At 40.3% G+C, this 24,746-nt stretch overlaps 2 protein-coding genes across 2 annotated transcripts in view; both read left to right on the forward strand.

Moving 5' to 3' along the window:
• Positions 1 to 733, forward strand: part of LOC140245536 (triple functional domain protein-like) — a 333,573-nt gene extending 332,840 nt beyond the window's left edge. Inside the window, exon 39 of the mRNA XM_072325101.1 lies at positions 725 to 733. Within this exon, the coding sequence (XP_072181202.1) occupies positions 725 to 733 (9 nt within the window). The remainder of the gene's footprint in view (positions 1 to 724) is intronic.
• Positions 734 to 10,855: 10,122 nt separating this feature from the next.
• LOC140245537 (triple functional domain protein-like) overlaps positions 10,856 to 24,746 on the forward strand; it is a 59,331-nt gene continuing 45,440 nt past the window's right edge. Inside the window, exons 1-5 of the mRNA XM_072325102.1 lie at positions 10,856 to 10,926; positions 12,354 to 12,521; positions 20,760 to 20,901; positions 22,656 to 22,779; positions 24,525 to 24,591. Of these exons, the coding sequence (XP_072181203.1) occupies positions 12,456 to 12,521; positions 20,760 to 20,901; positions 22,656 to 22,779; positions 24,525 to 24,591 (399 nt within the window). The 5' untranslated portion in view covers positions 10,856 to 10,926; positions 12,354 to 12,455. The remainder of the gene's footprint in view (positions 10,927 to 12,353; positions 12,522 to 20,759; positions 20,902 to 22,655; positions 22,780 to 24,524; positions 24,592 to 24,746) is intronic.

Here is a 24,746-nt window from a genome sequence, read left to right on the forward strand (position 1 = left end):
TCTGCAGGAGTCTCCCTGAAAATGTCAAAATCTGTTCATGTCTGAATAAGAGAATATGAAAATCTTCCTGATTTGGGAATTTTGTTTGCCCATTGAAATGTATGTAACACACAGATATCACCCTGATTGCCGTGTGGAATCTCCCTGATTTGGTGTGGGAATGTTGGCAGACGAGAGATATGGATGAATATATCATCGGCTGAGAACCAGAAGGGCTTTATCACAGTTTTTGGGGTTATTGCTATCATGTCGTACAACTTGATCTCCTCTACATTATGGTGTCAATTTTGAGTTATTTTCGTTCTCAGTAAAATGTAAACAATTCTAACCACAAGGGCGCTATTTTACCTTACATTTGGAACAATGCTTCTAAATCTACCCACTTTTGATCAAATAAACTTTTTGATTTCATGAGAATTGATTGTTTCGTTTTTATTTACACTAAAATCTTAGAATGCGACAGCGCCCTTCTGGTTCTCAGTTGATGCTATGTATTTATTTTTAGTTCTATCTCTCGGTCTTTCACCTTGTTTGGATCATTTATTGCCTCCATTTGTTTGCAGTTATGTATGTGAGGTGTGTGTGTGTGTGTGTGTGTTTGTTTGTGTGTGTGTGTGTGTTGCCACGTTGTTGCCTCATTAAGTTGCAGACATTGAAGCCTGCTTTTAGTTTTATTTCATTTATTTTCATTACATTTCATTTATCTCTTCATTTTCATTCACAGGGTGCATAGCCCTTTTAGTAAAAGACTGATTTTCAAAGGGGTTACGCCCACTTCTTCTTTCCTCCTTGCTCTCTCTGTCTTTCTTTCTCAGTGATTTATGTTTCTCACATTTTAGCTGTATTTTTCCCCCTTGCATTGCATTCATCATGCCCTTGGTACATTCAATTTTCACTATAAAGTCATCACCAATCGGGAGACAATTGCTTGACCGTCAATTAGTCTTAGTCTGGCACGGAGAATTTCCCAGAGGAACATTTTTGAGTGGATAAGAACTTCATAATCATTCACTGAGCTCTGCCCCCAATGAATAGTGAAAATCACATTGAAAAGGGAGATTTGTCGTCCAGTGACAATGCAATTTGCCCGGGAGATTTCGTCCTCTGACGTTGCTGCTGCTTCACACCTCGGTTGAAATTAACAAGAGGACTGTGGTGCAGTGATGAGTGAAGGTTGAAGCCATAAGCTAGTTTTGTGTGAGGTTACACTGTCTTTGTGATACCTTAATGATTAGATAGAATAATAGAACTTCCTTGCAGAATGTTGGATTTCATTTTGGGGGGGGGGGTGTGGGGAGTTAAACAAGAACATTATATCCTTGCGAGATTATTCTGGGACTTTTTTTTTTTTTGTAATTGAGCAGGAATTTTATATGTTAATCTTGTAGTAATTTTTAGATTATTGACATGATTTGTGCAATTCTTTCAAGTCTATTACAAGCAAAGCATTTTTTTCAGCAATTTGATAAGTAAGATAATCATCTTGTGATACATTCAGGACCAGAGCCATGCTTCACAACATGGCCATAATTTATGATACATTGACCGTTAATCTTCTGAAATCCTGAACAGTTAAAAGATATGTTCAATCATTCTTGTAGTTCTGTGTTTGTCATTTACCTAGCGAGTGCAATGATTTGTAATCTACAGGAGTTCAAGGTAAATATGACCATAATACAGAAAGGCAAAGAAAGCAACAGTCAACGGATGAATTGTAGTATGTACCGTAAATATCAGGAAGAAAACTTGCATACCACACTGTCCAAGTTTGGTTTGCAAATCGGTTTAACAGAAGAAAGAGAATATTATAAGAAGATAAATGAGCTTAAAAGAGGGAGGAATGGGAAGGAGCATAGGGGAAGGAAGAAAGGAAAGCGTAGGAGACGGAGTCGAGAGCTTGTATAAGAGGCAGGTTTGATGTAAGCTAAAGGCGGCTATTGACGTCACCACGGAGTGAGTGCACGTAGTATCGGCCAATTGCATTGCCTATGCCAAGCTAAAGAAAGCAATCAGGAACTCGGTGGATGCTGGTGGGGGGGGGGGGGATGGGGGATGGGGGATGGGGGATGGGGAGAGGGGGTGTTGGAAGAGGGGGGGGATGGGGTGGGGGGTGCTTATCATACAGCTGTCAAGGACAAGGCAAATAGTCTGCTCATTCAGACCCTTTGTTACATGTGGACTTGGCATTTATGATATCTGCCATGTAGTGCGGTATTGGCCCACCCCTCCATCAAACACATAAAAAGTCTGCTGCAGTAGGCAGCAGGAGGTTCATGGTTCTCATTTTCAACAAAAATATGAGGAGATATGATTTCTTGTTCATCTCATGCTCAGGTGGAAATGGAAAATGGTAGCACTTTGCTCTTAGGAGTAAAGGTTGCAACATAAAGATGATTGGATGGATAGCGATTGGAAGTTTGCATGTGGGTGCCACCTGTTCTGTGTTACAGGGCCAGTATTGGAGCTCCTTCGTATGTGGTTGGGATTTGGGGGTATCTAGATTGACAAATCATCTTGCTACTTTCAATCAAGCCAGTCATTGAAACAGTATCACTTCGTAGTAATTATAAGTGTGAAGGTCAAACAGATTAGATTATTACACAGTTTGAGCAAATACGAAGTCACAGTGTGATTTTATCTAATCTCTGAATCAGAAAAAGTGATTGTGTATATCATAAGGGGTGTAAGGAAGAGGTGAATGTGTGTCTTACTTTACTGTGCCTCATATGTTCTTCTCTTTTTTGCTCTTCTTTCCATTTGTCCTGTTCTACAATCTTTCTCCTCTTCCTCTTTTCAACCTTGTACCCTAGACCACTATCATCCAAATCCCCATCCTCGTTTCCATCTCCTGTTTCCTCCCATCCCCTCTCCTCTTCTAAACATCCTCCTCCCATCCCATCTCCTCTTCTAAACATCCTCCTCCCAAGATGTTTCTTTCCTGTCCCCTTCCCTCAACTTACAATTATTCTGCTCTTCCAATCTTATATTAAAGTCTCCCATCAGCTCTATCATCCACCCCATCCCCACTCATCATAAAATCCTTCCTCATCCTCCTATCTCTCCTCCTCCATCCCTCCCTCCCACCCCCATCTTTGATTCTTCCCTTCCCTTCCTCCCCCCATATCCCTTACCTCCCCTACCCTCCCCCTCTCCTCTTCCATCCCTTCCTCCCACTACCATCTTTGACTCTTCCCTTCCCTTCTTCCCCCCCCCCGTACCCCTTACCTCCCCTCCCCTCCCCCTCTCCTCTTCCATCCCTCCCTCCCACCCCCATCTTTGACTCTTCCCTTCCCTTCCCCCCCCCCGTACCCCTTACCTCCCCTCCCCTCCCCCTCTCCTCTTCCATCCCTCTCTCCCACCTCCATCTTTGACTCTTCCCTTCCCTTCCTTTCCCCCCGTACCCCTTACCTCCCCTTCCCTCCCCCTCTCCTCTTCCATCCCTCCCTCCCACCCCCATCTTTGACTCTTCCCTTCCTTCCCCCCCCCCGTACCCCTTACCTCCCTTCCCCTCCCGATCTCCTTCCATCCCTTACTCTCACTACCCTCCCATCTCTCCCCCCCCCCCACCATCTTTTTTCCTCCCCCATTAATAAACATCCTAGCGAGCAGTGCAGCATTATTACCCTCCCTGTGCAGGCTCTCGCCTCTCAGCACTGTTACCACTGCCTCACGCCGGCGGTACGGTAGCCAGCGTGCATATCATCCAAAAATAGTCTCCCTCCGCTATGACGTATTTGGTATTTTTTGACATTTCGGTAAAAATGAGAGCCTAGCATCCTGAGGGGTTTGTGCAGCTAAATTTATACCCGTCAAGTTTAAATTCTCCTTTAGAAGAAGTATATCAGAGGCAGAATTTGGATGAACACAGACAAGATGCGCTTTATTTTTAGGAATGAGAGGGAAGGAAAAAGTCGAATTATTTTCCTTTTTTCCTCTCCATGCAGCCATCTTGTTTGTATTTTCAAAGCACTCACAGTTGTTTTCATGGACAGAGTAAACTGGATTTGCCTGGATGGAGAGTATTCCGTCTCCACACGCTGATTTCTATCCGAGAAGAATGTAGTAAACAAGTCTGAGAAGGAGGAGGAGGAAAAAATGAATAAATATTAAAGAGGTACTTAAAAAAAAAAAAACATCCAAGGAGTACAGTGTTACTGACATCCATCATTCCAAATTCTCCTTATACCCATTTGAATTAGAATTATTCTCTTATACTGACTATTCTGATATTTTTCATGCCAATCACAGAAGAGTTTTCATAAGCTTTAGAGTCAGTGGAAGTACTGTTATGGAACCCTGTAGCACCACATTTCTGCATTGTTGTTGTTGGATTATTATTTTTTTTTTGGGGGGGGGGGGGGAGGGGTGTTTGTTTGGGTTTTTTTTTAAGGAAAGTTATGGTCCAGGATTGTCTGCTTGTTGCTGATCTACTAATTCACATCCCTGGAATGTTAACCCATTGAGGACGAGTCCCGAGTATGCTCGGGCTAGTGTCTATGGTAAATGTGTGTTGTAGCAAAATCAGTGCGTCCACAACGGGCTAATGCGATATTCTGACCATGCTTCTTTACAAGCATGTTTAGTTCAATACTTATTTACTGTGAAGTCTCCTGTCCCTAGAAGTATGATCTCTGTATCAATACCAGACCAATTGTGTGTTTGTCTTTGTCTTCGTTTCATATTACGTACATATAGCTAATATGTATACACTCAGTGTACAAATCATAATTTTGTACCAGACTCCTACAAATAAGTTGAATTTAAGCTAGCGTACCAGGAAAAACATGACAGCTTAAATAACAGGAATCAGAAGTTTGTTAGCAAGAACACTCCACTCGTTGGACTGTAGTGTTAAACCCTTCATGCACCCAGGATTGTGGCTGTTACTTGTTGTGCTTTTTCATTGGTCAGCATTGACCGGTTGAGGACGAGTTGATTTTGCTATAATGCTTATTTCCCCTCAATATCTGCCCGAGTATACTCAGGACTAGTCTTCAACAGGTTGAGATAATTTTTTTCTAGACCAGACCTGATTATAAGTTAGCCAGTCCACTCAGGTGTATTAAAGTCCCTCGGTCCATCAGAAAGGCCACAGTGACACAAAAGAGATTAAGGGGATTGGGTAATCTCTATTCATTAGCAAACAGTTTCCAGACATATTTGCCAATTTGCAAAGAGAGCACCATAAGGGTTAAACAATTTGTGTGGAAGCTTCAAAGAAAGAACACGAGACTGTATAGCTATCCTTTCTTGAGGTCTACCACTAGTTGCCTACAGAGTAGTTGATCTACCCAATTTCATATCTTCTACTGATTTCATCCTGGAAGGGGGGGGGGGTGGGATGGAAGCATGTCTTCCCTTCTGTACCCTAATTGTACTGCAGATTGTCACCTGGCAAATTACTGCAGCTGATTCATATGACAGTTATACCATGAAAGCTGCAAGCTGCGAGTGTATCATTTAAGAATGCATGGTGCTTCTCATGTGGACATCATGTTTTCATATCTTTAGCTGATTATACATAGCACCACAACTCTTTTGAGGGCAGACTGTGGCCATACTCCTAGCTTTTAACGCAAGCCTATTCATCTTTCATATGTCTATTAAATGTTGCAGTCTCTCCATATTATTCTCAACAAGATCATCAAGTTCTTGACACAAATTTGTCAAAACTACAGCTTCACATTATGCCAAATGAAAATTTTCAGTATTATGTCGTGTGCAGTCTGTTTCCCTTTTAGATATTCTTATGCATTAGATATTTCTTTATTTAATGGCTGATTGAATTATCAGCAAATAGATACTAATCTATTGAGTGCACATAAGTAAGAATCAATGCATTTCTTTAAAAGTGGTTTTAGTTTGGTAGTGGCTTAGATGCATGATTGACTTATTTGTATTGGGTTCAGTGCTAATGAAAGTAATTCATTTATTCACAGTCTGTTGTCATAGCCCAATGAGGCATTGCATGATGAGAGTGTAATTTCCCTATGCACAAAATGATCAACCTCTCCAATGCAATGCTACACTGTAGAAAGGTACATGAGGGAGTTCTAAAATATTGTATTTTGCAGTTATTAAAGTACAATTTTGCAGCCAAATTGTACCATTGCTGCAGATTGTTTGTTTGTTTTGTTTTGTTTTGTTGTTGTTGTTGTTGTTATTGTTTGTTTGCTTGTTTGTTTTTTCTTTGGGAAAGGGTACGAGGAAAAATGTATTAAAGATCAAAATCTTACAGAATATAAGAAGTATAAACATTGAGATATATAGATAGAGAATTTGGTAGAGGGAGATATATAGATAGATACAGATAGATACATGTACATACATGTACCTACAAAGATGAAGGCATACAAAGATGGATAGATAGATGGTAAGAGATAAAAAGAGGTAGAGAAATAGATAAGGAAGATTGTGAAAGAGATAGACATATATATAAAAGGATAGGTACAGGGGAAGATAGATAGATAGATAGAGAGAGAGAGATAGATAGACAGAGAGAGAGAGATAGATAGATAGATAGATAGGTAGATAGATAGATAGATAGATAGATAGATAGATAGATAGAGAAGGAAAAAAGATGGTAGCAGAGAGACATACAAAAAGGGAGAAAGACAGAAAGTGAAAATCACATCCCTTTTGCCAAGGGGTTGTAAGGAAATTCGATTTTAAAATCATAGGGCTTTGGAAGAATCCTCATTTCACCCCCCCCCCCCAAAAAAAAAAGAAAAAACAATTCATTTGAACAAAATGTATCAAATTGCATGCTGTACTGCCCACACAGTGTGTACAGAGGAGGGAAGTACATCAGCGATGGGGGAAATTCGTAGAGATTCGTGAAGACGCGACGCACGGGAACGACGCTCAACAGGTACCACGTCGTCGTACGGTGGATGCGTTGTATCTGCATGAGAGAATGCTGCATGTTGGGTGCGCGAAGCAAGCGAGGCATGCATGCATCCCGTGCAATTCAAACAGCGTGTAAATGCCAACTCTTGCTTCACTGGGCAAAAATGACCTTTTGCATTATTTCTCTCTCTCTCTCTCTCTCCCCCTCTCTCCCTCTCTCTCTTCTCCATCTTTACACTCTGCCTCCTCTCTTTCTCTCTCTCTCTCTCTCCTTTTCTCTCTCTCCCTCAGCCGCGTAGTTTCAAAGAAAATGAAAGGTTTTCACAGTGTTGTGGTGAGTGCAGTTGCGATGTATTAATGCAACTGCCAAATGTCAAGGGGCTATCTGCAATATCCACAAGTTGTGAGCTTGCAATGAAGTGGACGAAAAAGGGAGAACAAGAGAAGAAAATACAGAGATGAAAAAAAAAAACAGAGAAAAGGAAAGAGATTGATGGAGACAGATTTCACAGACACAAAAATGTTGATAAAATATGATGAAAGTTATTGTACAAATATGACCAGGTTTTGGTCCAGGTAGATGCAGGCTTCGCGAATAGATATGCACAATGAATAGTATTTATTGTGTGTGCAGTGTATCCAATAGTGTACACATCAACAAGCATTACTTGCCACTGCGCATTAAACCTCATGCACAGGGTGTGTGTACGAGTTTAGGGGTTTAGTGGGTTGTGCCCATGTAGCGTATGTCTGTGTGTACTGTATGTGTGGTGTGTTTGTGTGTGAGCATATGTGTGGATGTCTGTGTGCGTGTTTGTGTTTGTGTGTGTGTATAAAAAGTGCATACAATACCCCTGCTGGTGAGCTTGATAATATGTGTAATGTTCAGTGCATGGTGAAACGATAGCCTACCCTCACAGGCTAACATCTGACTCTCTGCCATTGTTTTATGCAATGGTAGGATTGTACAGGTGCACAACAGGTGCCTATATTATACATGTAAGTCTGTATCTACCATCTTGCACCCCCCCCCCTTCCCTTCTACATCAATACCCTCCTTGTTCTTGTTTATGATTCATTATTTTTTTTTTCTCTCCAACCTTTTTCTTTCCTCTTTCTTTACAGCTCCTATTCTCTTTCCCTTACGCTCTCTCCCTCCTCTCATCTGCTCTTACGCTCAATTCTCTCTGCGTTTGGATGCAGTCCTGTGAATCTTAGCTACACATACGCACATGCATGCATGAATATGAGAGCAGTGCGTAAACCGGGTAGTAGATGATTCTACGTTGATTGAATACAGCGGTGTTGAGCTGTAGTGCAGTCGGTATAATTGATCTCGGGGCTTGAGCTACAAATATGAGTTATACTCAGAACATCAAGTGTGTATAAAGGGAAGCAAAGCAATCCTGTGATTGGCAGTTGCCTTGAAAAGATGCAAACACACACACATACACACACACACACTCACCAACTTATGTGAAATACACAAGCCATTTGTGACCGGCGACAACGGTTTCAGGCAAAAGTCGGAAATTTTGAAAATTCATTTTTTCACTGAATCACATTGCCCATTTCCTAAGCTTTGCATTGATATAAAACACTTGTATTCTTCGGCACCATAAGTGGGCATAGAAAGAGAAATAAAATACACTTTTTAAGATGTTAGCCTGACAAAATTGCGAGAAAACAGGCTTTGAAGATTCACCTCTTTCTCAAAGACAATGTCGGAGCGGCGATGCGAGGGGAGAATCACCCATCCGTACGATGGTGCCAATTGATGTTAAGCTCCGCCTCTAGCAACCACATTGCCTTCTGATTGGCTCACTGAGAGAGTCAAATTTCCCGGGCACCTTCGTCGGAGCTCAGCGTATGGAGCCGAAAAACAATGCGTTTCGCTCGGGTTTGTTTACAGTACGTCTTTCAAGATGGCGAATACGATAATTGCACGTACAGCTGTATGGTGTACATGTGCATGTGTATTTGGTGCAGGCATTACGCAATGGCATCCACACGCCGTGACCGTGTGCATGTAACAGGAGCGGAGGCGAATCCACACATTTACAAATCGCGTTTTCATTGTGGTTGATTTGTCTATATCATGGGCGACCATTTTGTAGGCAGAAAATTGCCAGTGCTGGCAAGGGTCACACTTCCTGTTTGTTTTGCGTTTACAAAACATGCATGTGTTGCTTTGTTCGGTGGTGCTAATTAAATTAAAACAAACAAACAAACACAACTCGTTAGTTTGGTGCGATCTTGACGTGTAGTATTTGAATATAATTAGTCGCATGTGACCGCTCCTTTCCTCTCCTCTCCCTTCCATTGAGTCAGTCTGCTGTCATAATTTTTACTACATGTACAAGTAGACAAATTTGAGAATATCTAGTTTTCTTTTCACACGGTTATGTCATGCTACATGATTTTTGTTTCACTTCCGTTGTCGAACATTGCGGTAGATACAAAGCCAAACGAAGAGCATGCACTACAGAGCGAGCGTATATAAACCACTATAGCAAGAACAATGGAGCATGTAATCGTGCACGCGTGGACAAAGCATTCCCATAACGCTGCAACTGGTGTCTCCGAAAGCCGAATTATGTAAATGCATGCGACGCACCAGCCAATCGCATGCGAGACCCTGCGCCGTAGCAACGCTTGGGATATTGGCGCGGCGTTTGAAAGAAGCTCGAAACTGACGAGTGCGATCTAACATAGGGTGCTTAGAATTCTATTTTCGATAGGAAAAACTTTGTCTTATGCCATGAAATTTAGTGTGGATGTAGAAAACATATCAAAGATTCGATTTCTGCAAAAAACCGAAATCGACAAAAATAATGGTCAAAATCTTTGTACCCCGCCCAGGAGGGAATTTGCTCTTGCGACTTTTGCCTGAAACCGTTGTCGCGGGTCACATTTATGAAGGAGGATTTGTGGCTTACAAATTCAGACTTAATCACCTGCTCAAAAAGACTATGAAGATATTTGATATATATTATGTCAAAAATATGTTAAAGTGGTTGGGAGCAAAAAGAAACATGAGGAATTCAAATGGCCAAGCCACTGGTTGTTTTCATGCATACTGTTTTTTTCTGGTTGGTATCTTCCTCTACATGTATGCCATGTGATAATGGTGCTCTGATGGATATCAAAAGTAATATATAAAGGTTACCTTTGACAAAAGTCTATCTTTGAACAGACCCAGTATACCAATTTTTCATACATTTGGTCTTAGGGGTACACCAGAGTGCCTACAATTCCACATGAAGTAAAGCAAATGTTAGAGTGGTTTCAAAGTCTAAAAGAAAGGAAATAAAACATATGTCAAATTCGCACACAGTTGGGATCTCTAGTAGTAAGCATTAGTAATAACTTTGATGTGTACTGTTACCTTCTCGTCTTACTCTATCTTTTCACCACTAAGAGATGTGATAAGCACTTTATAAACATCATGAATTAGTTAGGTGTGAGTTTCTTCAATTTGTCTCCCTCTACAAATGAAATAGAGGGAAACAAATTGAAGAAACTCACACTTAAACCTTCACCCATCTGAATGATATCTTGCTTTCATTGTGAATTATTATTATATCAATCAGGCAAACACGGTCATTAAAAGAAGATGTAGTAAACATTCTCTGTTCTTGACAGATTCTGCAGAATTGTATCCAAGGGTGACATTTGACTTCAGTTAGTGTCTAGATAGGACTGCCCTTCAATCTGATGAATTCGTAGGAAGTGTTACCAAATATATCTCTTTGGGATAATTTTTGATGTTGTTACAGTTTTGTGTGTCAACAACCATACCCTAGCCTAAGCTGCCGGCAGATTAGATCCATACAACTGTATGTCGAGACCCCCTGCAGTGACATATGAATGACAGGGAGCAGCTACCACTTTTTGAGGACTGCTTTGGTCATCTGGTCAGTCTATAATTATAGTTTGGTCAGTCAGTGTCCGGTGAATTTACAATTCTCTTCTTTTTTTTTGTCTGTTTCCCACCAGGAGCCATTCATCGAAGAAACGAGCCAGGAGGGCGGGGAGAGGGAGGAGTTGGCAGGAATCGACAACGTAGTGCATGAGGTAAGTCAGATCTCCAGATTGGGATATAGGACAAAAACTATTGCCATCACACTTGTTTTTAGTTTGAATTTATGCTGAGCTTCAAAGATCAAAATCAAGCAAAATCTGATGTATCCAGTCAATCATGATCCAGCATTTTGGGCTTGTGTTTAGAGGTAGAGTGATTCGCAGTTGTGCAAGTGGTCACCAGAGATGTCATTGTATAGTAGGATTTTGAATTGGTATTTCGATTAAAATTTAGATAAATCTTGCTGTTGTTGTTGTAGTGGTGGTGATAATGATGATGAAGATGATGATGATGACGGTGATGATGATGATGGTTGTGGTGGTGGTGGTGATAGTGATGATGGTTGTGGTGGTGGTGGTGATGATGATGATGGTTGTGGTGGTGGTGGTGGTGGTAATGATGATGACAATTATGATGATGATGGTTATGATGGTGATGGTGGTGATGATGATGATGGTTGTGGTGGTGGTGGTGGTGGTGGTGATGATGATGATGATGATGATGATTATGATGATGATGGTTGTGATGGTGGTGATGATGATGAGGAGGAGGAGGAAAAGGAGGAAAAGGAAGAGGTACAAGGTAATGAAGTCTGTATGGTAGTGATGGTCAGGGGTAGTCAGGATGAAAATTATATTTTTATAAGAGATGATGATGATGATGATGATGATGATGATGATGATGATGATGATGATGATCAGGAGAAGGAGGAGGAAGAGGTAATGAAGATTGTTTTGTAGTAATGATATTAACCAAGATGTAAATAATTTCAAGGGATGGTGATAAAAATGATGATGAAGAACAAGTTGATGGTATTTCACTGAATCTTTCACCCAATTTTGCTGAATATTGATGTGGATGATGTTGATGAATATGTTAATGATGATGATAACACTTATGATGATAATGATTAAGATCATTATGACTGTAATTGTGATGCAATTGCTGTTACGAGGACAATTGTCAAGGAGTGTTTGACAATTTTCATTTTGTGAACATGACTCATATTACCCAAGTACTTGATTAAAATGATGTCTCAGATCCTGTAGCAACACCAACTGGGATAGAAGCTTAAGGAGCTCAGCTCAGAACTGGAGGCACATTGGTAATGGGATGATACCATCTTATGTTACAAAAAGTTATAATACCAGTGTTTGATTACAGACATTATTCACCAGTAAGTTTATCTTTGCCAGAGTGTGCACCGCCACGTAATGTCTACTAACTCCTGTGTTTGTGTCTCTGAGGTTAAATCTCTGTAGCGTCACAGCTCTGTATGAGTCAGGGTGAGTAACATTATGAGACAGCTCTGAAAAAACAGAAACAACGTACTGCTGTATTTTTCCCAAGATGATCGGCAGGCATTACTGGCACCAAAGTCACGAATCTCTCCTCCCCTCTTGTGTTTTTTTTTTCTCAGGCAAGCGGTGAGAACGTTGACCTAAAGCCGACGGTTCGGGTCACCGAACTTCCCATCGACGAAGAGGAGGGGGAGGCGGAGGCCGTGCCCCTTCCCCCACCCATGGAGCTCCAGAACCACTCATCTTTAATAGGACCTCCTTCCAGTGCAGCCCATGATAAGAGAGAGGTGAGATTCAGGGGTCCACACCCGTTTTGTTTGCAACACCTTTTGAAAGTTGAGGAGGCCTCCTTGGCACCCCTCCCAGCTTGGGTAACATTACCAGTCAACAGATGAATCATCAAGCTTCATTGTACAAGTTTTCTTGGTGTTAACCCGATCCATACTGAATTCTGAAATCATCATAGACTTAATACACAGGCCACTAGGTTCCTGTATGAAACGGGTTAAGGGGCTGTTGGTTGTTGGAGGAGGGGAGAGGAAGGGGGCTTATGAACCTGTACCTCGAATTGAAGTTTTGGTCAAGCCTAGCCAGTAACAGGTGGTTTTTTTTTTTTTTTTGGGGGGGGGGGGTGGATGGGACCGAGATCAAAATGAAATGACAGCACACACAAAAAAAAATAATGAATAGATAAAAATAAATAGTGACATTTAGTGAGTCCATACAATTGCCATGTAAAACATTATGAAACCTTATTGTGCCATGCACAGAAATTGTATCATGAGCTCTGACTATAATAAAATTAATGGGATAGTACAGTGTTGGTGGAGATGAGAATTGGGCTTTTAAGTTTTTGTGAGATACCAAGAAAACACTTATGATATAGTGCAGAGCATACCATTTTAAGAGAAATTCAAAGTTTATTTGATGAAAATTGAGTTTGGAATGACTGAAACATCCAAAAACAAAGTAAAACAAAGCGATCGTAATAAAGTTTGGGTCCCACACTTTATTAGAATCGCTCTTTTTGGATATCTCAGCCATTTAAAAACCAATTTTCATGAAATAAATGTTGAATTCCTCATAGAATTACATGCTCTTTCATATTTCATGGTAAAAGGTTTCTCATTATCTCACCAAAAAATGTAAGAAACCTGAAATCAGGTCTCAACCAAAACTATACCATCCCTTTAAGATTCATAATGGCCATTACTCTTGGTACAAAAGTAAAGACAATTAGCAATTGAGTGTAATTACAGTGTATGCAGTTTCCTTAACTATATATAGAATAATGAGTATGGGTTGTGAAATGATCACTAAAATATACCATACAATATAAACTTGTTTTCTCCATTAATTATTATATTTGTCCATAAAAGCACATACAGAATGGTAACACTACATTTGCTGCTGGGACACCTGCTCCAGTCTTATTTTCTCCAAGGACTTAGGGTTGGGGTAAGGTGTTGATAGGATTTTAGGTTTAATTCTATGTGAGGATTAGGATTAGGGTTACTGCTATGTTTTTGGGTAGAATTTATGTTTGGCCAATTGTGCAAATATTTCATGGGAGCAATTGTCGCAGAAGCAAATGTTGTGGAATGTACAGAACAGCTTCCGATTTTATATTTTCTTCAGAATCTAATTTCTATTAGTAGGATCAAAAATGGAAAGGAAATTCACAATAAACTTTTCATTACAGACAAGATTTTCAGGGTTCTCTCTCTTTCTCTCTCAACGGAAGAGGTTTGCCAAACTTGCAACTGGAAGATCGAAATAGTAGCAAATTGATTTCTTTGCTAAAAATGTGCATAGTTTGCCGTTGTCTTGAGGCGTCTATTGTATTCGCCATTCATAGATTTGATGCAAAGATTGCATGGGTTTATTGGGAGAAAAAAAGAAGGCGGAATTCAGAAGAGCCTCAAGAAAGTGGAACAGTTGCATGGGATATAAGCTATATTTGGACATATACCTACTCAAATGTGATAATGCACTCGCAAACCAGCAAAAGGTTTCAGGGGTTTTGTGTAAGATGAAATTAATGCGGGTCTTTCTTTCTTTCTTTTTTCTTGAAAAAATGAACAAGTTTTGAATTAAGACAGGAGATAACTATGACAGCGAACTTTTGCTTGTATAACAAACATCAAATTTCCCTAAGGAGTTTTTTAACCAAAAGACTCAAGTAATTATGCTACTACTGTCTTCACCTCCATTCTTTTTAGCACCTTACATTCATTAAGATTTAATTGCAGTGAGAGTAATCCACGCTAGGATGTACATGTATTATACTTCACTACAATCTTTCTCAACATGTACACGTTCATGTCAGCATGAATGTTCCATACCCATATATCAAGTGTCGAGAGTTAATAGTTCTGACTGCCTGAACACTAGTATGTTTACCCCACGCACTCTGCGTTCCATGATCGGTGATCATGTATTGCACATGTCCATCGTAAATATACAAATTTGTACCAGCATGCATCATGCTAAACTGCAAATGCCTCATTGACCATCAATTAGAGTCAACTGCATGCCCTGCGTCACTTTAAAACCCGTCCCCGCCAATTTTGCGTCCCCTCTGCCCACCAAATTTGTGTGCATTCTGGTGGCTAACCGCCGCCGGCCGGGGGGCACTAATTAATGTCGTTAAGAGCTGTGCATTTGGATATTCGGCAGCCGGCTCAAGCGGAGCCAGGGCACCGGGTGTGTACGCCGACATGCTTCGCGGTGCCCTGTCGTGCATGCCGAAGCACCATGCTCCACCGAAGACTCCTCCCTGTCTCTCTCCGCACGCATGAGTTAGTTATATGTGATTCCGATGTATGCATGTCGACAGCAGGAGGACACATGTTGAACCCACAACTTCCATCGGTCTCCTCTTGTGTAGTTGTAGCTAGCGTAGGATACTCAAGATTATTGTTTTACCCATTTGATGCTAATGTCAGTGACATTCAGGCTAATATGATGTCACAATATTACTTAACAATGCTATCATGTTTTTTCCCCCTCAAGATACATACTATCAAAGCTATAGTAATGGTACTGTTACTTGGCAGATGCGTCTGGGATCAAGCACGTACACCATGCCTTGCCAAATATTTCTGTCCATCATTAGTGTTTGCATGGTGGCTCTTTCATGCCCAATATCTCATGCAAATCAGTCAATATGGCTCAGAGGTCTTCTTCCTCTGTATACGCAGGGTAGTCTCAAGGATTTAAAATCAGATACGATTTGTTGTGTGGCCAGAAACGGCTGGGAGACTTACTCATTACTATGTCAGCCAAGTGTTGGTCAAATTTTCTCATTCCAATGGCCATTTTTTCAAGTAAGACGCATAATAAATTGGGACATGTTTGTCATCAACCAGTCAATCTCCAGACACCATTATCTGTCAGTTGACCAAACAAGACATGCAGCTTGATTTCCAATAGGCTTAAAGCCAAGGCTGAGTAGTTATTAAATGGAACTATCCGGTGTACAGGATTATATGTATGAGCACAGTGTGTGCAGGTCGGGAAGCATTGTGTAGCTGGCAGTCCTAAGTAAAGATTTTGTTCTTATTACATGTGCAGAACAAAGTGACAAAACTAAAAAGAAGTTAGTCTCACATACAAGACCTTGCCGTGAGATCTGAGATGCAATCACAGTAGCTACATGTACACAGTGACATTGTATGAATTCCAAATACAGCATTACATAGTGATGTATATACAAACTCATCCTCAAAATGAGATTTGGTGCCAGATGTTTATTTTACATGTAGTTTTGGAGAATGAAAGAAATAGCTCAAAATGACAAAGGGTTGAGCGAAATTACTTTGATGGCTGCCGTGACAATGTATGAAAAGTATAGGCCTATGAGTATTTCACACTTGCTTTCTAATGAGCCAAAATTTTAAAATTTCATGTGTTGACCATAAATGATTGATATGAAATGTGTATATGTGGTGCATTATGGGTTAAAGCAGCATCAAGCCTATAAGGCATACCTCTTTCTATTTGTGTTAGTTCCATACAAATAAGGACATCATTTGATGCATGGCATCATTTTGGTCATAATTTGTTAATTCCCAAAGAAAATGACTAAATTTTGTCATTACTCATTGTAGATACCACAACCTAGCTTTTGCTGCATTCAAGGTGTCTTCCACTTTTAGGATTGGCAATATCTTTAACTTTCTCTCATTTTCATCGGCAGACAGATACCCAATCAAAAATTGCCTTATATCAAATGAATGAGTCATTAAATTACTACTTGTAGCTTATGTTTCAATATTTGTAAGATTAATTTAGGAGTGAGTACTACCCTCTTACCTCATACTCATAATACCATTAATTCAAGAATTAATAGTGGCAGTGTATACTAGGTAAATCAATTTCTAAAATTAGCCTTCTTAGTGTTTTTCATATACCTGATACTCAGAGAGTAATAATATGTCTGTTGATGCTATTCCAGCGATTAAAGCTATTAAAAATGAAAAGTGAGAAACGTACTTCCCCCTACACACCCCTGATTTCCTGATACAGTAGACAGCATGGTGGTGGATTTTGGCAAGATATGCATTTTCCGAAGCTACGACAAAAAGGACATTGACTAAATTGACACCAGAAACCATCCAAAACAAAATTTTTGGCAAATTCTGTCATATTTGACTCTTTCCTCTCTACCTTCTTGTTCTTCCCCATCTTTGTTTTCATCTTCTTTTCATTTTTCTTTTCCTTATCCCTTTTTTCGTATTCTTCTCCTCTCCTCCTCCTCATCCTCCTTCATCTTTTTCTTCTTCTTCCTTCTTCCTCTCCATCATTTTTTTCTCTTCTCATGCTTTGCATTCTTGAGATTTTAATTTTTTGATTTTATTTCCTTTCTTCGTTGCATTCTGTTTCTTTTATCCCTTGATGCTTACCTCCCCTTTTACTTACTCTCATCCCTAATACTTCAACCTTTTAAACAGTACTAACATGTACAATTTTATTACTGTATGTCTTAGATTGAAAACACACAAACGAACACACACACACACTAAAATCACAAATGTGTCTTACTTTCTGCATAGACTTGGATGTCCACATTCAAGTGTACCCACAGAACACACACACACACACACACACACACACAAACACACACACTCAAATACATTGTACACACAAACGTCATTACAAATGAGCATCCAAAATCTCGTAATCTCCATCCACTGACAAGAAACTGCCTGTCGGTCGGTCGGTCGGTCGGTCGGTGTTTCACAGTTGTGCCAGGACTTAACCAGGGCACCAAGCAGCATTCCCGACATAACCCCATGTGACAGTTTGTCAGTTTGTCATTCCAGGGCATTTTTATGCCGGGAGAAAGAGGGTAAAGGGCCGGGTGGGGGGGGGGGGGGGAGGAAGAGGGGAGAGAGAACCCTTCAGCTGATTCTGACCTGACCAGGCAGCCAGAAACTCTACACCCCGGCTTCCTCCCCATGCCGCAGTTTGATACAAGTACATCATTCACAAATACCTCCAGAATGCTTGTGTGTGGATACGCTGCTGGGGGGTGGGGGGGGGGTGAGGTTATGGAGGGATGGGGGTGTTTATAAACAGTTTATGAAATGAAAATGGCGGAGACTGACAAGGGAATTCGCCCTCAAGAGAAAGTTATTTTTAATGCCTTGATGCAAAAGCTAAGGGTTGGATTGTGAATATGTAGGCTAGTTCACACAACTATCAAGATCACTAGAGGACCCACAGTAAAAGAATGAGCTTACAATGTCTTTTATCAAATGCATCCTTGATTAGTCCACCCCATTACATCCAAATATGCTATTATGTATATATATACAATGTATATATATATATATATATATATATATATACAGTATATAGATATTCATTTATTTTGTCTGATGCAGGAGTGGGAGGTAGAATTTACAGTGTCTTCTCAACACCTAATTACCCCTCTGAGGATCACACTGCTCTCAAAACTAAGATGCGAAACTCTCACATGGTGCATTTATCATTATAGAATTTGGGGTTCCAAACAACTACCAGGGAGATTTTTACGGATGATAAATGCAAAGCTGTTGTGATCAAGGGGTTAAAAGTGCCTTTTTGAAAAGCCAAAAGAAGTGCATTTGAGCCAGAAACGTGTTTCTGTAGAGATGTCGTCAAATGCTATTTTGTTTTGAAACGAGTTTACAATAGCTCGGAAATTCCCACTGCAACTTCCGGGATTCCAACCATTTCCGGTTTTGATATACAACTGTAGCATGTGCCAGGCACATGAGTCAAACAGTACAGTGGAGCCAAGTAGTGGCAAGGCTTTCCTCTTGACTGGCGAGAGAGATGCTAACCACAACAACTCTAGAAATATGATCTGAACGGCCTTTGCCAACTTGTTTTGATAGTGGGTGTTGAAACGTGTTTCAAACGTGGGGAAAGATGATAAATGCAGCCATTAGTGTCTTGGCAGATAACCATTCAAGACCACACCCCTCTTAAAATGGGGTGTGGTCTGGTTTCTTTTCCCGCTCAACATCATACTCCTGTGCATCTTTTCCCCCTTCTTCCACTTCATACTCCGAAGTATTGCACACGGTCTGTACAACTCTGTGTACATTGGTAGCAGAAAGGCCCTAGTACGTGTAGATGCGCAGTGCTAACGCCCTTCTGCTTTTTAGCTCTCTGGACATTAACTCCTTGACAGTGATATCCTGCTTGGTCCTGTACATTATCTGTGGGAATTTTAGAGCCTGACAGAGAGTGTATTAACCCATTGAGGACGGACTGATTTTACTACAGCACGCATTTCCCATAGACACCTGCCCGAGTATACTCGGGACTCGTCCTCAACGGGCTAATAATTGCTATGGCAGTACAATGTACAATGTATGTATCAAGAACAGCATACTGCCAAATCAGAAATATTTGCGGCATCAGATTTTTGTGAATTGGAGCGGACAGCTGTTTTTACGACATGAAATTTTTGCAAATTGCCACTGGTATTCGATGCGTAGTGTAGACATGAACTTTCGTGTGTGTTTACATGTAGATTTTGTGAATTGTAGCTCCTCTCAAGAATTGCAAAAATTTCTAGCAAACAAAAATTTGTAGTTGGACAGTATTGCTTGAAATGTCTTTTTTCAATATCTTTAGCATCAAAGAACTCTCTGCGGTAAAGGAAATCTGTACTGTACATTCTATCATTGTGAATATTCCAAGTATAAAATCACTGAGCAGATGTGACAGCATCTCAAACCGTCATCTCAAAAATATTAACATTCTCCACAGAGTTTAAAATGCACAGCAAACCCAGTCCCCATGGGAAGGGAGTTGAGAACAGAGTGAAGCCCAATACCTACTGTGCGACCTGAGCCTGCAAGCTGGTGCGAGCTGTATGGGGCGCCAAGTGTCGCACGGCCTATTTCGTTACGAAATCAGTCATTTCATAGACAAAATGACAACATTTAATCGACGAAATGACTGATTTTGTAACGAAATAGGCCATGCGACACTTGGCGCTCCATACAGCTCGCAGGCTCAGGTCGCACAGTGGGCATTGCTCTTGGAAGTATTCACACCAGCATTGCTTGTTCAGGAGAAAGCTAGACATAATCCTTTGATGTGTAGCAGCTGAGGATGACAGTGGTACTTAGACCAGCGCATAAATACCAATGAACACTTGTCCAATCATGTTTGCCATCATTGACGAGTTCACAGTAACCAATGCTGGTTCAGTGATAGTGACATGACTGCTGAAGTGATTGTCCCGCATGGCATTTCTTACGTGAACGGCTTCGTGGAAAGTAAAGAGAATATGATTTGAATTATGGCTACCACATGCACACCATTTATCAGGACCGGTGTAGTAAGAGGAGAGATGAACCGTCAATGAGATGTCCTCGCCCTCACAAATATCTAACGATAATAATTCATCAAAACATACATGTAACAATGACACAGACAAATTGTATCCACATTCATTGAAATCATATTTTTTTACTCATAACTTGTGGTGTTAGCAAGAAGCTTATCTTTTTTTTTTAAACTTCCTGCAAGCAGAAAATTTTGTTGCTTACACGTGTAATTCCCGACGATGCATCATTCTGTCGTGTATATGCATCAGATGTCCTCACAACACGATCTTGCAGCACTTCATGTATGCAGACAAGATACAAGATGTATGTGTGTATGTGTGTGCGTGTGTGTGTGTGTGTGTGTGTGTATGTGTGGTTAATGTATCCCTTGTCCAGGATTCCAAACCAGGAAATGAAACCTCACACGGATGCTTTGTCGTCCCACTTTATTCAGTGAGATTGTTGCCAAGTCACAGTGTTTGGACATGTTATTTCAACACTGCACTTTTTCCCATTCAAACATTGAAAGTTGGGAAGAAAGCACCACGAGGAAGTTCGAGTGGCATTCATTATTCATATCTCATTGTCATGGTGATTCTGTTGCTGGCGATTTTGTTTTCGTAGTTTCCCGGGCTTCGCTTTAACTTTTCGTGTTCGTTTCATTCTCGTCCCTTTGTGCCGACTTCACAGGACACGGAGAAGGAGACAGAGAAAGGTGGGGCAGAATCAGGGACGGGTAAAGGTGAGGAAGACGGCGTTACCATGACGACGGGAGCCCCGGCAACCATCCAGGAGGAGAATGAAGATGTTCAGGAGGAGCCAGACAAAGGAGGTAAAAAAGGAAAAAAAGAAGAAACTTTTCTATTAATGAGTCTGTTTTCGCCACCGTTCTAGTATTGGCACTGTCTAGTCTAGCCTGTAAATGCGTGACTGTCTCTCTGTAATGGACTCTTGGTGCCTGCAGTGATGTGTGCCAAGTAGCTGCTATCTATTCAAACACGCAATGACAAGATTGTATAAACCTACATGTAGTGGTTATTCTCTCTGTACACGAGTTCCACACACTTGGCAGTAGATATACAGTGTACACTTGAGTTATCTCTTATCCCCAGAGTATACAGTATACTGGGCAATTATTGCACTATGTATGTTGAAGAAATGGTCAGCTGAAGATGTGGGAATTTTGATGATGACATACCTTTTAGACAGTGCTTACATGTTGATTATATGCATTACATGTACATGTCTTTAATTCAGTACTGTCTGTGATTACAAAGGGGTACTTTTTTTTTAATTGTACACATGCAAGCAAGTAGAGGGGAACCTCAATATAACAAACTGCTTAGGACCACTGATATTTTATTGTAATAGATTCTCATTATATCAGGGATAAAAATAAAAGAGTATAAAAGAATTAAGATTACGTCAGTTGTATTATCAGGTACAGTGCGTATCCTGCTATACAGTATATCCAACAACAAAAAAAATTACAATCAGATTTTGGCATTGATAACTTCCAATATGATTAAACTATTTGAATGCATTTTCAGAATCTTAAAATATAACATCTTAGCTATGTTTTGCAGAAAACCCCATTCAATTTGGTTAAGCAGTCACAAAGAAATGTAAATAGTTGTAAAGCATGTCTTGGATGTGGTTCTTCCAAGTTTAGCACTTGGATGCTCTTGGAACTGCATATTAATGTGTGAACACAATGGACAGAACTTGGAGGGAAGGGATTCCTGATATGCTCTACAAAGATCCTCATTTCTCTTAGACCACTGAAGCAAATCGGATGGGGTTTCCTGTAAGATGTTGCTAATAAGTTATACACATGCAGTTTCATATCCTGAAATTGTATTTGAATTGATTCACTAAAGTTATCATTGTGGGTGGTCCCACTGTAATTTTGGGGGGACATACGGTATGCAACCTCCGTATAACGGTCTTCCACTCCAGATGTAACTTAAAGGACAAGTCCACCTTCATATACATTTAAGGATTGAGAGAATGCAGCAATATTAATAGAACACATCAGTGAAAGTTTGAGGAAAATCAGACAATCCGTTAAAAAGTTATGAATTTTTAAAGTATCTGCGCAGTCACTGCTGGATGAGAAGACTAGTACAGTGTATGATGTCACATGCGTACAATGATATAAGGAAAATAAAAAGAGAAGTTCACGAAGCTTTACTTTTTGAATAAAGTGCACATTTCTTCAACTTGTTACTGGGATGTATATTAATGGTAATATTATTCCCCTTGCCTCCTGAAAGAGAGAAGTTGAATGTTCTTTCGTTATGTGAGAAAAATGGAAATATGTTGAATTTTCTTTATTTTTTCGTTATATCGTTGTACTCGTGTGACATCACAAGTCATAGTAGTCTTCTCATCCAGTCGTGACTGAGCAGAAACTTCAAAAATTCATAACTTTTGAACGGATTGTCCGATTTCCTCAAACTCTCACTGATGTGTTCTCCTAATATTGCTGCATTCTCTAAACCCACATGTCTATGAAGGTGAACTTGTCCTTTAAAGTTGGTAATGGCTCAATATCTGACTGCCACATTTTTTTTTTACTTCCAGGGGTAGAAGAAGGGGCACCAGAGGCGGAGCCACAACCCCCTGAACCTGAGCCGGAACCGGAAGAAGAGGAGACGGAGGAGGAGAAAGCTGAGAAAAAGAGGCAGGGAGCTCTGCAGAAACTCTCGTAAGTTGGAGTTTGGTTTTTACTTTCTTCTTCTCCTTTATCTTCTTCTTCTTCCTTTTCTTCTTATACATATTATTCATATTATTGTTATTATTATTATTATTATTATTATTATTGTCATTACTATTATTATTATTATTATTATTATTATTATTATTATTATTATTATTATTATTATTATTATTATTATTATTATTATTATTATTATTGTCATTATTATTGTTATTATCATTATTATCATCATTAATCTTCTGTGCTTTGCTGTTTTTGTTGCTGTTTTGTTGCTTGCAACAATACATGTACATGTATGAGGAGATAGATGGAGAGGGAGTGTGCAAGTAAGAATATTTTCCATGTTCTGATGTTATACAAAATATTTTCCTTCAGTAAGAGGAATTAACGTTATAAGCACCAATATGGTGACATGATGATTTATTTTCTTGTTGATGACACCCAGAAAGAAACTACAAATTGTAGGAAAGGGGTTTGCTTTACTGTAATTGTTTATTTTTTCATAGTCACAAATCCCCATATTCAGTGACGGAAGCCATAAACAAATATCTTCCTAATCCCCTCCCCCCCCCCCCCCCCGAATTTCCTAATCCAAAGCTCCAAAAGCAATTTGTGCTATAAATTAGAGACTTTCTTCCTCTTCAATTTAGACTTTTGTGCTGTTGGTGCATATTAGAGGTACCAATAACTCGCTGAACGATTTATTACAGCATATAGAATACTTTGTCAGCAATCTTCTAACAAAGATCCAAAAGTCAAGAGTTTTGTATTCCAAATTGTTCTGCCACGATTTTGCCTATTAAAGATACTCCATCATACATAGGTCCGGAGGATGTACGTGTATCTAAATGGAGCATGTTTAAACTTCTGCTTTCATGGGAGGATCTTCCAGGTTTGATTGGGTGTGGTCTTGGAAGCTGTGTTTGCATGGCAGCCAAGTATCCATTCACCTGTAGGTGGCTCCACAAACTCTTTAACCCGTTGAGGACGAGTCCAGAGTATACTCGGGCAGGTGTCTATGGGAAATGTGTGTTGTAGCAAAATCAGTCCGTCCTCAACGGGTTAACCCTTTGCCTGCTGTGATTGCCAGCACAGGTTATCCCATAGTGCTATACACACTGTCCAAAGTCCCTGGCACAAAAAGGGTTGAATGATTCTTCATGTCTTGACAAGCTAATATTACACCTCCCCAAATTTTGCAATCAACATCTTGCGTCTGTTGAGATGTATGTAGCATGCAGGGGTCTCTCTGATCATTCTTAAGAACCCGGCCGATCTTGACGCATAAGAGTTATATTTTGAAACTGTAAAAATTGTAACAGCCTCAATGTACCTTCAGGGGGGTGTTTCACAAAGCCGTTCTTAAAGTTAAGAAGGACTTAAGACTGACTGGTGATCAGTTCTTGTGCTGAATTACTGCGAGTCTGATAAGTATAGCACATAAGATGAAGAAGAAGAAGAAAGTAAAAACCAAACTTACATAAGAACTGATCACCAGTCCTTCATAAGTCCTTCTTAACTTTAAGAACGACTTTGTGAAACACCCCCCAGATCTGAAATGTAGACTTATCTTTTCCAGCAATGTTGTGAATGATGTGTGGCACATTGTTGCAGCCAGGCGCCTTTAAATGCTTCTCCAGATGAATGGCGCTCTATACAATCATCCTCATCATCAAAACTTGGCGAGCCTTGAGTTTGTAGTTTTACATTTTCGTTTCTTGTTCCCCCTCCAGCTTTGTCCTGCAAGAGATGGTGGCCACAGAGGCAGACTATGTGAGTGACCTGGCCAAAGTCAAGGAGGTGAGTGAACTCTCATCCAGATGCATCGTTCTACCTCTCCTCTCCCCGCCCACCAAACCTCAGTGGGTGTCAAATGGCGGGAGAAAGTGTTCATTTTAGCAGCACACGCTGCTGGTGGCATAGAGCCAAGCAAACATGCAGGCAAATTGTAGAAA

This window comes from Diadema setosum, chromosome 22 (assembly GCF_964275005.1).
Source record: "Diadema setosum chromosome 22, eeDiaSeto1, whole genome shotgun sequence".
Classification (NCBI taxonomy): domain Eukaryota; kingdom Metazoa; phylum Echinodermata; class Echinoidea; order Diadematoida; family Diadematidae; genus Diadema; species Diadema setosum.